This window comes from Mixophyes fleayi, chromosome 10 (assembly GCF_038048845.1).
Source record: "Mixophyes fleayi isolate aMixFle1 chromosome 10, aMixFle1.hap1, whole genome shotgun sequence".
Classification (NCBI taxonomy): domain Eukaryota; kingdom Metazoa; phylum Chordata; class Amphibia; order Anura; family Limnodynastidae; genus Mixophyes; species Mixophyes fleayi.
Window position 1 is genome coordinate 37819946 of NC_134411.1, and position 18095 is coordinate 37838040.

The 18095-nt window shown below is 38.5% G+C and overlaps 1 protein-coding gene and 1 long non-coding RNA gene across 5 annotated transcripts in view; one reads left to right on the top strand and one right to left on the bottom strand.

Moving 5' to 3' along the window:
• LOC142104024 (uncharacterized) overlaps window positions 1-18095 on the top strand; it is a 275970-nt gene that overhangs the window by 179951 nt on the left and 77924 nt on the right. The gene's annotated exons all lie outside the window — the stretch shown is intronic.
• Window positions 9771-18095, bottom strand: part of TEAD1 (TEA domain transcription factor 1) — a 99800-nt gene continuing 91475 nt past the window's right edge. For all 3 annotated transcript variants that reach the window (XM_075188458.1, XM_075188460.1, XM_075188459.1), the window contains 3 exons: window positions 16571-16711; window positions 12054-12206; window positions 9771-11613 (listed from right to left, as the gene is read on the bottom strand). In XM_075188458.1, coding sequence (XP_075044559.1) covers window positions 11500-11613; window positions 12054-12206; window positions 16571-16711 — 408 coding nt within the window. In that variant the 3' untranslated portion in view covers window positions 9771-11499. The remainder of the gene's footprint in view (window positions 11614-12053; window positions 12207-16570; window positions 16712-18095) is intronic.

Consider the following 18095-nt stretch of genomic DNA (forward strand, 5'->3'; position numbering starts at 1 on the left):
CCATCGATCGCATGTAAAATCGCTCCGCATAAAAAGTTGGTCATAATTTCTGTAGTGTGTACCCAGCTTAAGACATAGAGCACAATGTGAAACTAGGTTACAAAAGTGTGTTTACTTATAGTTATTTCACAGCATGTGCACTGGGTACACCATTGCCTTCAGGCAGTGCATTCTGGGTCATTTAAATGAATTTGTATAAACCATACTGTGCTTCATTGTATTTATTTACGTGATAGATGCAAAGTAAAATGATATAATATTGGCAAGTCTCTGGTCTCTTATCATCCTATTTAAATTACAGCCATACAGAACTGGTTCTGGTATGATAGAGAACATTGTATTTATTATATAGTAAAATTATCGCTTTAATATGTCCCCCTCACAGTAAACAGCGCATAGCGCATACCTTGCTCAGTTACCTTAACATAGACCTGTCCCATACTCACAAATGCACATTAATCAGACATATGTTATATTTGAAGTCTCTTCTATATTCATTTTTTACATGTCTACATGAAACACGCCATCTTCTGGACAGCTATGAATATAATATTTAATAATAATAATACAAGCATTAATACGTATGTGAACATCCTGGTCCTGATTCGTCTTAAGAGGAGACCTGCACACAACTTGCATTTAAAAAATTAGCCTTGAACTTAATGTATGGTCAGATACAAGCGGATCTAAAAGGAACAGACTGCAGGGATACGCACATCATATATGCCATATGAAGTCCCATGTTAAACCATGCAAAAACAAAAAGTATTTTATAAAACAAATGAACAACTCAACACTATAATCATTAATACAAATATTTCTTACATTTTTTAAAATTTTTAAATACATAAATGAGAATGTTCTTAATGCGTACTGTACTGGGGGGGGCGGGCAGCTATTTTGGGGTCTGAGTCTATTCATAGTCTACACATTCACTAGTGACATCTCCTTTCAGTCTACGAGATGACATCCTCTGCTGTGAATGGATGAACGTTCCGGCCAGTAGTGTGTGAGGCCAGAGTTGGTTTTAGTATTAATTTAAACTATTGCATCTTTACAGATGTGATATATTCAATATTTCATACCAATGTATTTTAATCTATGTTTTATATCAAGCACTGGCAACCTTGGGCACGCGTGCCACAAGGTCATACGCAAGTACATTTTGAGTGCTACCAGAGTGGGCCAGGATTTTTGGGTGGTGCTACCCCCACGGTGCAACAATCGCTGTTAATAGCAGCATCCCTTCGGCTGCAGGTCCAGCTGATACACTGTCAGAGCATCAGGGGTGGCATACAGGTGTTTAGGAGAGTAACTAATGTTTAAATCAATAATTAAATTAAAATAATGTAGCAAATAAAATGTATTATATTTTATTTATATCGCGCCTTGCATAGATTGTTTAATCATTCACGTAAGTCCATGTCCATTTGGAGCTTACAGTCTAAATTCTCTTCCACACACTTACTATCAACACTGTATGTGATTTTGGAGGATGAATACAGCAAGGAAGATTTCCTCTAAATCGGTTGTGACACAGTATTAACCTTTCCCCAATAGGGGAACTTTCCATGCTGGTAGCAAGATGTTTGTTTAATGCTTTGACGTGTGTGTGTGTGTGTGTGTGTGTGTGTGTGTGTGTGTGTGTATATATTACATACATACATATACATACACACACACACACACACACTTCTTTATTTGAAGCAAATAAACTCACAATCACAAATTAAATAATACAACTTGTAGCAGAAACTGAAATATAAGTATGTGTCTGTGATACATGATTTAATAGAGAACATAGCGATCATGAACATATTGAGCAGGGAGTATGAATGCCACTGGTGAGAGGAACCCCAGGTGCAATCACAACTTAAATGTATATATTTTGTTTTCTCCTTTGATAAAAACATTAGTTGTAAAAATAGAAGCATAATCTTCAGATTAGATAAATTCAATATTGGGCTAAACCAGAGTCTTGTGAACACTACTGCTTACACGTAATATTAATATATAATTGTGATTTTATTTTTTTTCCCTCCCAAGGTAAGTAGATCTGTTTCAAAAGTGATTGGAGGGTGAGCTAATGAGATTTTTGGTTCATACCTGGTGGAGTTTTTAAAACAGGAATGAATTTGTGAGCTCGGTCGTGAATAGATAAATATTTGCTACACATTGGAAAAGCCTTTGGTGCTTTTTGGTTTATGTAGGGCTCATTGAGCCCAGTCCATTCTAAAGGCAAAATAGTCTGCTTTTTGTTTTTACAGCTAAAGTTGGTAAAATAGGTAGTTTTCTAGACAGTCTGCGATTGTAAGTGGAGGATCGCTGCCTGACCGAGGGTTCAGGAGTCCAGTCCTGCAAACTAGGATCTGTTGAAGGTTTTTCGTGGCGCATTTTTGATGAAAGTGTCTGTCAGTATAGGGGAAGCGGGTTTAGTGTTTGCTCATCTGGATAGTGTGATCCTTATAATTTTTGTTGTTGATTAGAGTGTTGGCAGGCGTGTTCAGGTTCTATTGGTTATTGATTTAACGTTTATGACTGGAGAGCGAGAGAAAACAAAACATGAAAAGGGAAAAAAAAAAACCAAAAGACTCCCCTTATTATGGTAATACAGGAGTCTATTAGGTTAATGGCTCTTTTGCATGTTGTATATAGCGCCCACTGTTTATAGCTCATAGTTTTTAGCCTGCAATATTTATATCTCAGCTTTTGGATGTCTATAGATTATACAACTAATGCTGTTATACATGGCACATAAGTACGCTGTCTAAGGCTGAGCGTGTGTGGTGTATCTTGAATTTTAATAGTCGTTAGTTAATGGCCCTTTTCATGTTAATAGCTGTGTGTTATAATATGTAGTGAGTAGTGTGGTGCTTTTAAGTGTATAGACTAGAAGTGTGGTTATAGCAGTGATGTGTGTAAAGTACGTTAAATGTCCTGGTGTTAGTATGTTATGTGGGGGTGAGATTAGTCCTTTTGATATGGTGCAAAAAGAAGAAATTGGGGCGCGTGCTCTGATAAGAGCAGTTGTTTTATATTTATTCAAATTATTTTCTCTGTTGGAAATTCTCTTGTGTGTTCCACCTTATTTACTTCCTGTACTGGTGCTACTTTATTACAGACATAAAAACAGAGAAAATAACATGGAGAACTTGATCTAAATTATCCAAATTTCCCTGTAAAAATGTGTACTTAAAAAGGCCATGGTACATACATAAAATGATACATTTTACATGAAAGCTAATGAAACCGACACCTGGTCAAAATCTCAGTCAGGTGCTGACGCATTATCTACAGCATGTGAGCAGCAGTGCTCCCCTGCAGGGGGTCAGGTCAGACAAGGTTTTGGCCAGGTCCATTGTGGAGCTTACACAGCTCTTCACACTTTCCAAGGGGTTGGATGATGATTTTGGCTGAACCACAAGGTGGAGCACTTCTGCTTAAATACAAGGGATCCAAATGTTTCTCTAGTATATGCCATGTCAGTCCCTTGTAACTTGCATCCGATTTACCTATTCCCACTGGTAGCCATGCTTCCGCGGGTACTGAAGGTGGTAAAAAGGAAGGGTGTCCAGGTTATTTTGTCCACACCAGACTGGCCAAGAGGTCGTGGTACACGAACGTTCTCAACATGACTGTGGGCCTGTCGTGGCTTCTACTTCTAAGGCAAGACGTGTTAGGTCAGATACCCTTCTTCACAGAGGTTTAGCTCAGCTGGCTTTGAAGACATCGCTGTTGAAACCATGATCCTTAAGGCTAAGGGGTTCTCTGACTGTGTGATACAGACCATGCTTAAGGCCAGAAAGACAGTTTCAGACAGAAATCATCATAGGGTATTGAAGACTTCAATATCCTGGGGGTATCCGCCTCTTCAGTTGGCCCATCTACTGTTATTTTTGCAGGAGGATCTGTCTGGTAAATCCAGGCTTAACTGCCTGAATGTTCAGGTTTCAGTTCTTTTGAGTTTTGTCAAAGAAAACTGGCACTTCTGCCAGATGTGCAGACTTTTTGTCAGTGAGCTACTTGGGCTCTCATTGGCGCCGAGAGCCTTACACATCCTCCTTTTGATGAAGTTCCTTAACTGGAAGATAGCCAGGAAGGTTTTGGAGCTAGGATCTCTGTCTTGTAGATCTTATCTCCTCTGAGCTGAAAGGAAAGTTCAGTCTGAAGGACAGCCCTATCCTCATGATAAAGTGATCTCTAGGTTTCATTTTAATCAGGACATTGTGATTCTGACTTTAGACCATGATAGGTCTCTGGAAGTTGTAGGGTCTTTGAGGACTTCTGTTCTTAGAATTTGTGATAGCTTGCATCAAAGCAGACCATTGCTAGGTGGATTACTTCAGTAATTCATCAAGCTTACATTTTGATAGAGAAACCTATTCCCAAAAAATGTGGCAGCACACTACCAGATTGGTGGGTGGCATAGCACAGGGCCTCCACTGAGCAGCTGTCCTTGTTGGTCACCTGGTCTATGGTCCTCAGTTTAACAGCATTTTACAGATTCACCAATTTTGATAGCTTTGCACAGTCACTTCTGAGCGTACTCCCTCTTGTTTTTCCTTTGGGGCTTGGTTAGACTACAGCTGATCCCAATAGGCTTTGGGGTGGTGTAGGGCTTTTAATTTTAAATTGTCTCAACTTCCAGATCTGTACTCAGTTTTAAAAGATAGTAGCCAATCGGGCTGGTCCCAGGCAGCACCAATTGGAGAAGAACGTCACTGTGTTTATGTTTGGCTGGGGTATCACTGTAAACTGCCTTTTCCATGACTGTGTTTTGAAAAGATAAAGAGCCAGAAAGCTCTTATTGATTCACAGAAGCTCCCACAAAAGTTAATTACAGGCAAATATTATCATTATTATAGATATTTATTATCTGGAATAATAGTTTGTCTATTCCTAGACTCAATCTATTTGTCTAGTTTAAAACGGGTCTTGGAAGGTAGGGTCCAAGGAGATCTATTCTTTGTGTCATGTTCTTCCAGTATGAACAGATTCAAGCCACAGACTTTTGTCAGCTCTTTGTGATGCAGTCTGAATTATTCGTACGATCTAAACTTTTCTTCTTTACCATCTTTGTCCTTTAATGGGTATACAATATATATATAGAACAAATTGTATGTTTTTTTGCATGAGGACCGGACAGTATGGTATGGGGTGTATATTGCTTCTTGAGTCTGTTTTATGATAACAGACAATAAGGGGATTCTGCAATCTCTCAGAAGTTCCACTCTTTGTTTATCAGAATGTTTGTGCCTCTTTTGTCTATAGTTAACATTTTGGCATTATGTGTAATCAAGCAGATTAAAGTGTCTTTTTTGTTTGAAAATTTGTACAGTTAGCAATTAAAAGATTGTTGCTTTAAATCATTCTTGCTATTTTTATATGTAAAAGTACCTTAATCTCTTCTGGCTGAATGTATAACTAGCTACACTTCATATAGGTAACTTGTTAATTAGAGTTTTAATTGGCCAAGGTTGTTTTCTGCACTGTGAATCTACTGTCTGATAACAGTGGTACTCCTCGCATACCCTCATGTTAACATCACTTTAAATAAATGAACAAAGACAATAACAATTTAATGGTCTTTATTTTTCAATTGATACTGTATGAATACAAAGTTTCTAAAAAGCTACAAAAAGTCTACCACTATCAAGAAGGCATCAAAATCTGTCACTTTGCAAAGACATTAAAACACCTGCAGTAACCGACACAAAAATAGCATTTTAGAGTGATGAAATAATTGCACTTAACTGTCATAGATATTAAATCACACATGTACCGCCAAAAGCTAGATTACAGTTTACTCTTATTCCTTAAACAAAGCACCGTTTAAAAAAAAAAAAAAAAAAAATCTCTGCACACAAACCCTATAATTTCATATTAACTATCTCTCTAAAAAGATAAATTCACTTTAAAGCCAACACTTGAAACATCTTTTTTTCTTTTAACAAAAAGGTACCAGTACCTACACGAAGACAGGAACATACAGAAAACAAAAAAAACTGCTAAAAGGCTTTGACTGGTCGCCTCGGCGGAAATCTGAAAATGGTACAAAAACATTAAAAACAGCTTTGTTTTGTGAATTTTTTTTATAATAACATAGGTCAACAAGGCAGCTTCTTCATCAACAAAACCGGCAGCAGTACAACATTAACCACTGACCATATATGAATATGCAGAAATCACACAGTCATTTTTTTTTTCTTGTTTACAATACACAAACAGAAGGTGAGAATTGTTTAGAAGTAATTTACAAGGTGAACATATTCTTATGGCAAAACATTGTACACACAACATAATATTTAAGCAGTAAAGGCTATCGGGTTTGAAAGTTATAAAATTCTTCTGTCTTTGTCAGGCACATTTTGATTTTTTGTGTTTTTCTCCTAGCAGTGCTAGGAAAACAATGTAGTCATAAATACATACAAACAGACCAAGACAACCCCTAAACATAGGGGGTTCACTTTGGCTGTGTAACGTGAAGATTTAGTGTTTATTTATTTTTTTAGAACCAAAGGGTGAAGGGTACATAGAGCTGGAAACAAATGAAATACAGAATTGTGTATTTTGATACCAAGTCTCTCTGGTCACTTGAATCGTTTCTCTCTTTGACATTTGACCAAGCAGAAATGGTTATTTGTGTAAAAAGGAATAATACCCTGGTATAAATATGTGTACAAATAGTCCATGATCACAGGGCATTCTCCTATAATAATTATGATTGAAGACCTGTATCTATGCAAACTGTCATTACAACAGAAATTACTTCCATAGGAAGAATCTCAACTACTATTTTTTTTTTACATCACAGTATGTCTGCATGTCCTAGTCATTTACTTGTACTGACAATGTAAACCTTTATTCTAAGAGCATGGCGGTATGAATTAGTGTGGCTGCAATAAACACCATTATGAAATGTTTTCAGCAGTAGGAAAATAACAAAAAAATTCTTAAAAAAAAAATAAAAAAAAAATAATATATATATATATTTTTTTCCCCAGGCAGTTCTGCAGTATATAAAGTGTGGGTGTAAAACGTGTTGGTAAATTGTAGTGTATAAAAAGTGTAATAAAAGTGAGGCTTAAAATGTGGGATGAGAATTCTGTATGGTTAAATAAAATAAAAAAAATCCCTTTGTCGACCTTGTTGCTTGTAAAGTTTGAGGGGGTGACTCTTAGGAGACGCCCACTAAAAGGCAACTAGTTATAAGATTGATTGAAAGGCATCAACTTAGACCTATGTAAAGGAATAATACCAGTTCTCACCGCTACATCCAGCTAAAAGAGTGAGACTGGTTAGGCTGTAAATACACTCAGCACCCCTCTCCCAAGTCACCGATGATGTAAAAGCATTTTGTAAAGCATGGACAAGTATTTAAATATGGTAGATAGTTACAAATTTGTTAAAAACGATCCAGTAACATGAAGGTAATTTATGTCCCGTTATAAATCTGAACTATAGGGTTATGCTACACAGCAGATTGTAATCCTACTGCCATAATGTGTATTCTGAGTCTAGCGTTTACGTAGTGCTCATTTTAAACCACCTGTGGCTTTGTTTTAATCCAACCAAAAGGCATTATGGTGATCTGTGAGAATTTTTGGTCTTTACAAATTTCCATCAAATTTTAAACAGCACTTTTGTAAGCTGGGATATTCAAAATCAAAGGCACATTCAGACTAGGTTGCAAAATCTTTTGGTCAGAAAGCGGCTACAGGCATCTAAGTCCCCTTTGTTTGTAGGAAGAGGGGAGTAGTACATTGCCCAATGCAGACATAGGCCTTTCAGAAAGATTGAAAATAGAACAATAAATATTATCCCCTCCAAAAGTTTATTTAGATAAAGTGTTTACTATGAGCCCTGCCCGTACTACGCAAAAAAGGCATCCCATCAACTAGAAGCTAATCGACGCCTTAAAAAGCCGTTATAAGAGATATACAAGAATTATACATCTCCCCTTCTGTATTAAATCCCCAGCACCACCCTCCCTCCAAACATTAGCCTATTCCTCTGTGATCTGGTGTAGGGAAGGGACAAAGTTATCTAGCCTGTGCTGGTATAGTCAATCCATGTATCTAAATAAGTGAACGGCAACCAGATACACTTCAGGGGCCACAGATTACCCTTAATCTCAATAATAAATTTAAAACAATACATTTAATCAAAGAAAGTGACCACTACCTGTAACAATATGTCCGCAGGCATTAACAAGCTATAAACAAACATCTGACCAAAAAAAAAAAAACACCAAGAAGGAGCAGGGGGGCTGTCTGTTGCCCATCACTGATCATGATGTTAACACATTGGTCTATCCCAGTGATGGCTAACCTGTGACACTCCAGGTGTTGTGAAACTACAAGCCCCAGCATGCTTTGCCAGTAGATAACTAGCTGATAGCTGGCAGAGCATGCTGGGACTTGTAGTTTCACAACACCTGGAGTGTCACAGGTTAGCCATCACTGGTATATCCCCTTACCTTCAAACCTAATGGCCATGCTGAAATACTCTGTGCTGTGGCTACTATTCTACTGCTCTGGCTACTTCTTTGGCGACTCACATTTAAGACAAACCAAATTAAAGTCTTTAAAACTTTTGGAGGGGTGGCTTAAACACAACGTTTTGTATATTAGAAAACAGCTACTATTCTGCAAAAGGTGACAGGCTCTCACTACGTAACCTCTAAGGCACTGCATTTGGAAATGCTTTGGCAGCTTTGAATAATAATAATCTATAAATTACTGTTGATCAATGAATTTCTTCCAGCTTATAAAAGAGCTCACAGTTACAGGACATTTTTTTAGGAACGTTAAAAGACTGTTAAGGCTATTCCACAACTGACTATATGCTGTTTTAGGCCGTTCACAAATACCTTGAGAAGTGTAACAAACATTTTGCCCCTTCACTTAGAACTGTGTGCAGAGAACAAAGACAGGACACAAAATATACCCAATTGTGTCGCTTTTCTTATTTTGTTTGTTTTTTGATGCTTCAACCAGTATGTCTTCGTTATCATTTAAACATTTCACCAATACATAACATAGAAAACTTTAAAAAGTAGTGTTTGACTCAAAATACAAGTGCTTCAAACATTCAGAAACAAACCCAAAACGTCTTCTTCCTACATAGGACTAGCTGGTAACTGTTGTACCTCAGCAACAGAGCTGGAGTGAAATTAGTCTGCTGGTAATATCATAAAAACACAACTACGGGTAGATTTAAGTTATAAAGTAGCTAATGGTTCAGAGGTCCATAGGTCTCCCCACATATGCTTCTCACCACACCCTGCGTTACAGGGGAGAAGGCTAGGGGGTAGCTAGTTTACTACAGGTGGACGGACGAATATAAAATTCCGATCTTGCTTGTCTTTTAATGAAACACAATATAGGGGTTGCACATGGAGAAAATATAACATTCTTAATTTGGTTAAGATTGATACATACAGGTCCTATGTAATTATTATTCCTAACTCTTAAAGTGCATTATCCAGGACTATATAACAGCTGCAATTAAACCACAGAGAGCAAAGGGTTAAAGATCAAGGAATAGTCTATACACCAATATTTCTCAGATCTAAACTAATGGGGATATTGGGGGAAAAGCTTGTAAAAACCAAGTAAAAGGCTCTTTCCACAATACTGCATTACAGCCATAAGCCTGTGTCCCATTCATACATTCCCCGCTGAAATTATATATATATATATATATATATATATATATATATATATATATATATATATATATATATATATATATATATTTTAGACCCTTTCCCCATGTATAATCTGAAACAGGACAGAATCCAAGGTATTAAAATAAAGCTAATCTCACCATAGAGTATGTAAGGAAGAACTCTAACATTAACAAATAATTATATTTTCATAGAAGATAAACGCAGATCAGCAGACACATTTCTCTTCTGGGAGAAAGGTCTGTAGTGTCGTTCTGTAATCCTTAGATCCTGCAAATTTTTAAATGATCTCTACGTTGTGGTGCTATTCAATAAGTAGCTGTAACGTCACTGTAGGTGACAATTAAAGATGACAACTACTGGCTATTGTGCTTTCAGGATCTTGTAGAGACACAAAATAGAATGCAGGGATTACAGATCTCTACATATACATTAGTGTATATTAATGTATTTATAGACTCAATTGCTAGGGGTTTGATTACTATAGTAATGTGTATTACTGTTATTTAAAAAGGACCAAACCTGAAATTCAATATGATCTATATAATAGTTCTTTACACTACTCACAAGTTCTTGTACTTTGACGTATATATTTGAAAGAACTAAAATCATATCACCACCCCCCAACATTGGGACAGCCATGCAAAATTTGGGAAAATTGGCAAGTATTTGATATTTGAGAAGACGTAATGGTCATTCCTGTTGGTCAGTCCGTTGTAGGAGAGACTACAGGAAGCTACTCTGAGGAAGAAATGGAGGATAGTACAGAATGGTTCCACTCCAAGTCAGATAATAGTGTTACGTTGCATTAGTTCTTTAGGGGAACATTTGTACAATTTAAGGAAAACAGATTTGTTTTTAAGCAGCAGATCTAGTTTCACTCCACTCCAATAAAATAGATGTCCATATAAAAACAGAGAGACGAAAAATACATTTTTGTAAGTTAACAAAAAAAAAAATGTAAGTAGATTTATTGCAAAATAAACCATCTTTTGCTAAACTAAATCTTTGAATTAGTACAGTACATTATTTTATTTAAATACACTAGTTATATTAATTACAAGGGCTGGTTTAGACTGCAGTACCGGTTTTCAAATAGTGTTCTGGACTAAAAGATTCGCTTTAAAAAAAATAAAAAACAAAAATAACCTCCGGCCTCGTTTCAGGCACATCTGAAGAATATATCATTTGGTTTTAAAAACAGAAAAAAAATTTTTTTTTTCCTTTTAAAATAATTTAGATTCTTACATTCGACCGTAAGCATTTCCCCTCAGGTAGTTATAAAGGATAACATTTTAAAACATCTGTTTACATTCATACATTTTAATGTAACTTACTTGCATTTTTCCAAGCATTTTTACGTAAAATCTTTTAAAGGCTTTTTTTTGTAATGAGAAGAAAAACACATTGACTTATTTTTTATTCCTTTATATTAAGCGATCACCACCTACACCACCAGCCTACTTTAAGTAGTTGTGGCGCCATTAACCACGTCACCGCTGGATAACCGTGCTGTGCGTTCGCTCTGCAAGGCAACAGCAAGTTTTCCCTGCACTGGAGTTCAATTTTTTTTCCACTATTTTTTTTTTCTTTTATCTTTTTTAAGAAATCTTTACAAACTGTAATGTTTCACAGCTACAATTAATTTATAAACAAAATTATAAATGACGTCACTGAAGTAAAACAGAGCAGAAAAACGCTGGGTGGGCCGTAGGCGCTGCCACTAGTGTTGAGGTTTAGTCAGTGTCCGTAGTGAAGTTTTTAGTGTGTGCAGACATAGGATACAGAGGGAGTGGCAGAGTTTACATTCATTCCTTGACGAGCCTGTAGATGTGATGCTGTGCTCCGTGCTCGCTGTTTGACACTTCGAATACACACGCCATGCATAGTAGCGTTTCTTGTGTATCCCTGTTTGTTACCACCTTAAAAAACAAATACAAGAGATAAATACCTTACTCTGAAACACAAATCAGCCATCATCTAACAAACACGCCATCTCATCTGTTTGTACCTCAGGACAGGGGAGTGTGGCCACTGTAAAGCACTAGACCACCCCTTAGCAATATCCCATCCCCTCCAAACACTGCAGCATGTGGTGCGTTGTAGCTGTAAATGGAAGATTACTCCCAAAATTGGGACTGTCCCGCCAGAAACGGGACAGTTGGGAGGTATGGTTTGTGCCCCTGGTGCCCACATGCGGTGGTGGTAGCCATTTAGTGGGTGGAACCAATGTTTACGATACTTGAACAAGTTTATTTAAATAACTTTTCAATGGTCTGTGCAATGCAGGATTTTTTAACATTTTAAGAAATAGGCCACTTGACTCCAATGTGTTGAATGTGGCTTCTTTTAATATACGTACCAACAAAATAGTGAAGTTTTCCAATACGCTGTTCATCATGTACTTTTCCGGTAAGTGTTTCAGCTTGTGGATAAAGTTAATCATATATTCACACATCGGAGAACGGTTTATCCTGTACACAAATCGTCCATTTTCAAATCTTGCATATTCTGTCTGTAGAGAAATTATATGAATGATTATAAAGTGTTAAACATGTAATAATTAGTGCTCGATACATCCGCTTAAATATATGGGCTGTAGCAGTTATGCAATTTCATGATGTAATACTACAGGTGTAGTAATAATAATAATACACTGAACTCCAAACACAAAGCTCTTATTAAGAGCAAAAAGCACTTGCAGAGTATTCAATGGAGAACTCTTCTCTATTTACTTGCACGGGGGTCAGGGAAATATTCACTGTCCTCATGAAAAGTCCACTGTCACAATCCAGTACGTAAACGCGCCTCCCTTCTATGATAAACCTGCGGACAGATCTTCCATAGAGTACAACCAATGCAACCATTAGCGTTCCTTTCCCATCTCACTCACAGACAGCACCCTGATGTCGGAGGGAATGCAGGAGAAGGTGCCGATGCTCCACCAGTGGCCGTACCGACACGTTTCGCCTGTGGAAGGTGCAAACTCCACATAGAAGGGTTTGGCGTATGAACTCGTGAGTGTATGGCAGATCGTGAGGGCGGACATTACATGAGGACAGTTTATATTACCATGACCCCTTATAAGAGTGTCAATAAAGTCCTGCAAGTGCACTTTCCTTTTGAATACAGTATTACTGTAAGGTCAATAAAAACATTTTTTTTTAAAAAAAAAAAATTTCATTATGCTGCTCTAGAACCTCTTGTCCAATGCAATATTCTTAATATGTAATTTCTTAAATCCAGAATTTGCTATATTACAGAGATTTGTCCGTACTGCAGCACATCTCATCCTGCATAACAATAACGCACACCTACTGTTACATGACAACATATCTACATGAAAAATTTTAAAATAGTATGATTTTATACTGCTGCTAAATCCTTTGCTAAAAATCCAATGAGGGACGCTGGAAGTACTGAGGTAGAGTGCGGTGACAGGAGCTTGGGCACTTAAAATTGCCTCCAAAAACTCAAGCACCCCCCTCTGTACCCTGGAAGCCTACCAGAAACTTCAGTAGTTTTGTAAAAAAGCCCAGAGCACAGAACTAGGATTACAGAACACCAAGGGAGAGAATGAGGTTCTTCAACTAAACAACCAGAACGAAAACTATAACAGTAAACAACAAGAACTGAACAAAAATAGTAAGAGTTTCTGCTCCCAAAATCCCATTGGACAAAGAAAAAACGGGATATTTATAATTAAGTTAAATCCTTTTCTCTAAGGGACATTGGGGATGTCCCAAAGCTGTCATTACAGGTGGGTACACACAGAAGCGTATGTTGAAAAGTGGCACCTTTGGACGCCAAAGACAAGGAATTATGACTCAACAGAATCCAATAAACCAAATGTCGGGTGCTGGAAGGCTGTCAAGCACCAGGTTAGCAGCCATAGGAGCTCCCGCAGGACAATATGAAGGCTGCACATACATCACTCCCAGTAAGAAAATCTGCACTTCCAGTAAATGTTCTAGTTTTCTCTGTCCAGGCAGGTACCTGGACCTTCAAGGAGCCTAGTCACATGACCCCAATAAAACCCTCCTGCAAAATATGAAATAAAACAGACTAACCGAGAAGAGGTAAAGAAACCCCTTCTGTTTCTACAAGGAGATGTAGGGCTTCCAGACCCTGTGATAACTCCTGGCTGCAACCAGCTCCCTGACCTTGAGCATGGTCTGAAAGACATTGTACGGGAAACCCATGGTGGGCCCTCCGCCATGCCAAAAACATCAGTCTACCATTACCTTCTCGTGCCTGTCTGGAGTCACCAGGTTCACCTGAGCATCCTTGGAAGCATTGATACCAGAGGGAAGAGATAAAGTCACAAGGTACTTGACCACAACTGTGGGTTCCCTGTCTTGGAGCAGTAGTGCTCCACTTTATGGTTCAACAGAGACGTAATCATGTCAACATCTGGTTGACCCCACCTGTCAGCCAGCTGCTGGAAGACTTCCGGGTGAAGGTCCTGCCTGTTGAGGGAGTTCAGTTCCCTACCCGTGGGTTGAACTCCACTGCATCCTGCTGGCACTTTTGGTGCCTCTTTGGCTGGAGTTTGTGGTCACCAAACTTTAACCTTTGTTGAAGTTGTCGCCTCTCAACCACCAAAGGACTGACTGGTACACCCTTGGAGACAGTCTGAGGCACTGACTGGACAGCTGAAGGTGAGACTTGTTCAATTTTGAAACAAGTTAGAAGGTGGAGACCATCTTCCCTAGCACTTGCAGAAGTGAAAAGACATCAGCCAGCAAGATTACAGGAACTTCACTAGTCCTTGTAAAACGAAGATCTTGTACTCTGGCAGGAACTCCTTCTGCTGCCTGGAACAGCAGCCCCAAGAAAACCATCTTATAGGTGCTTCTTTATTATTGCAATCAACGATCTGTCTATATCTAATCTATCAGCACAGACTCTGGGACCGCTACTAAGTGTCTGTCTTCATTACAGACAGCCAGACATTCCTGCTTCATGTGAGTAACGGCTACCAATTATATTTTGCTTGTACTTTTTATCATCACCAACATTTTTGATTCATAACTCTGGACATTATATTTCCTTTTTGCGGTTCATATCAATTGTCATTGCATATTTCAATAGCTTGCAAGTGCACCCTAACCCTATTTGCAATCACACAGAGTTTGTTGTGTTTTTTACCATTATCATTGTTTTTGGCAGTGTCATTTGATGCATGTTTATTGTTTTACACATCTAAGCTGTCTCGTTCCGGCTGGAGCGTATTGTGGACCTATCCATATTAAATTGTTATATCTTTCTTTTACAAGCGCCCAGAACCTGATCATTTTATAAGTATCCAAGAAAACCATCAGTTGGGAAGAAATCAGATTGGATTTCTTGTAGTTTTTCAACCACAAGATTCTAAGGTCTGCTCCGTCTCCTGCACAAGAGCCTGAAGCAAAGTCGGAGAGCCTGCTTTGATCAGCAGAACACCCAGATAGGGAATGACAGTCACCCCCTTGGACCATGGTAAACATCCACTTCACTTTACCCCTTTGGCGCCTATGGAACCTTTTCTATTCCATTTTGTGTATCTAGGAGGTTTGGATCCCACCCCTCTCCATCCCCTATAGGCAGCCTAACATCCACATTTTAAAGGAAGTGCAGATTCCGGATATTTTTTCATCCTCTGCACTGTAGACAGGCTGAAAATTTGGGCCCCAAACTAAAAAAGATGGAAAAATTCATACAGGAAGTCTAAGGAGACACTGGTGTTCCTCCCATATTGGAACATACAAGTAGATGCCCTTGATGTCCATGGACACCAGGAACTCCTCATGCTCCATGCTGTTGACAACAGACCTCAGAGATTCCATCTTAAACCACCCTGAAGCTGGACAGAGTGGTATCGAGAGAAAGGAACACTTTACCCATAGCCAGGAAAATGTTATTGTCGAAATCTGGGCCGACCAAAATCTCCCTCGTAAATAGCAGAGTTCTGAGCCCACTCACTGCATCATACCGACTCCTCAGGCACGAGGAAAAGCTCAGGATTAGAATATTCAGGCACCTCGCCATCATCCTGGGAGAAAGCCTTCAATTCAGATCCTTCCCAAGAAAGGACCACTGGAAGCGGACACTTCTAGAACCTGCAACAAGCTGAGAGATCTCCGCAATACCTGGATTTGGCCCAGGTTGACTTTGCCATATCTGTTTGGAACTTTGCATAGGGCATTCACCCTAGACTGGGCACAAAGTAGTTTGGTATGGCGCTTGAAGCAGGCAAACACTTAGCCAGGCCTTGGCCATACTTCCTTCACAGGACATGACAGAGGTGAGGGAAGATGGAGAGGACAGATGCAGTTCACAATCCAAAGGTGAATGTGAAACTGCAAAACAGATAAAAAGTCCAGAGCAGATACAGAGAACCCCACTCTCACATACTACTACCCTGCATCTGGGGAGGAGAGAGAGCTGATGCCTCTTAGTCAAGGAGACTCACCAAGGAGGAAGTACTGGATAGGGAAAGTACCTTACCCCAGGACACAGCACAAAGGGGAACCGGACAAATATTTTCAGAGTACTTCACAAACATTACTCCATTAGTAAAGAAGAATAAATGTAAAATCTTTTTAAATTCTACATGCACACGAAAGGTAGCAGACATCTAACAATAGAACTATGCCAGTGCACCTACTGTTTGAAAATTAGTATGGATAGAATCAGGATTTTTCCATACTTTAGTTATAATATAATTTATACTTATAATGATTATGAAGGACTAACACAAACAAAATTGACTTGGATACCGTCACAATTAAAGCAATTCTAGGCGTGAATCATAAAAAGACCACTTTCAGCATTCCATCACCATTTTGGGGTTGGGTAAAGGTAAGAGACAAACACCAGCACGTTACAGTGTCATACCTCCACTTTCTCCACCACTTGTTTCCCGAATGAACAGACTTTAGTAGAACAGGTGATGGTCATATTCTCTGAGCTTTCATACTGACTAGTTACGCCATAAAATGCCCCCGCATCATCCTGGATATTGCAGTTGAGGTCCGCCTGTGGAGAGACAATAATACATGTTAAAAGCTAGGGTAAGATATTAGATTTAATGACTTTTTGGTATTCGGTAAATGGTATTCAGCTGCTATCTCTAATGGACGTTTAAACTTATATTTCTAGAATGGACTTTTAAGCTTCTAGGTTATATTTAATTTAAAATAAATATAGGGACATGGACTGCAGACTCTAATCAGCAACCACAGATGGGTGCCCCATTAAATCATGTATATTTAAAGCTGCATTGCCACCTCTAGAACATTTATGCCATTGTAAAATAACTGCGGAAAGTTTGGGTGCACAAGAGAACCAATCAGAAGCCGCAATATCATGACAGAGGTCCGTGACTGTAAAGGAACCCAAACTTCTTCCTGATTTATACTGCAGTTCTCTGATAATACATAAGAATAAAAGGTGAGCGGCAAAGAAAATGAAACACAAAGCGCAACTTCTTATTCTGTACAGAGCAGCAGCCACCTGTATAAATCTCTAAGTACCTTATCCAGCACTCTGTAATGCTATATGGTAATACGTTAAGCGCATGTGGTCATAATTGACCAATAATTGGGATATGTAAAATGACCCTTTTTTTGCTTTGGTAAATAAGAACACAACTCCGTATCTCCAATAGAAATGTTATTTTTTTTTCCCCAGGTTCAGCAAGAAAACTGCTCTTACCAGATACGAAAGCTGAACTGGGTTAAAAATATATGGCCTTGCAGAGAGGTAGTTTGTGGTACTATGCCCGCTGTGCCAAGAGCCAGGGAGAACGTGACTGCACAAACCGCTTACAGAAGACGGGGCAGATACTGTATTTCTCACCTATGGCCCAATTACTGTTCTCTGTGACTGCTGGGTAATCTCCCATCTCTTTTGATACTAAGACACTTTACACAAGGATTGGTGATGGGCAATTTATACAGAGAGAAATGGAACACCATTTAAAATGTGTCAGATTCTTCCATGCTTAAGACATATTGATTGCTGGGGCTGCCTATGGTGCCAAGAAAACAGACATCTGGAAACCTGTAGAGAGTCGCAGAGCAGGGAAGCGTCAGGTGATAATGACTATTCTAACAGAGAGAAACAGGACATAACAGGCCCTGGACACCTCACACAACTTATTGTGTCTAAAATATTACTCAACCTTCAATACTAATCTCAGTCATTTAAAGGGACATTTCAAACAATCCTCCATTTCCTATTATAATCACCTAACATACAACTAGGTTAGGACGGACAAGTTACATCACTAGTGCACTACAAAGGTCATCATGACACCGCCCCTGAGCAAGATTATAATATTATTCGTATGTAAAATACTACTCTAAGAATTAACTTTATTTATTTTTATCTGAGCATAACGGGATTTACATCTTGTATA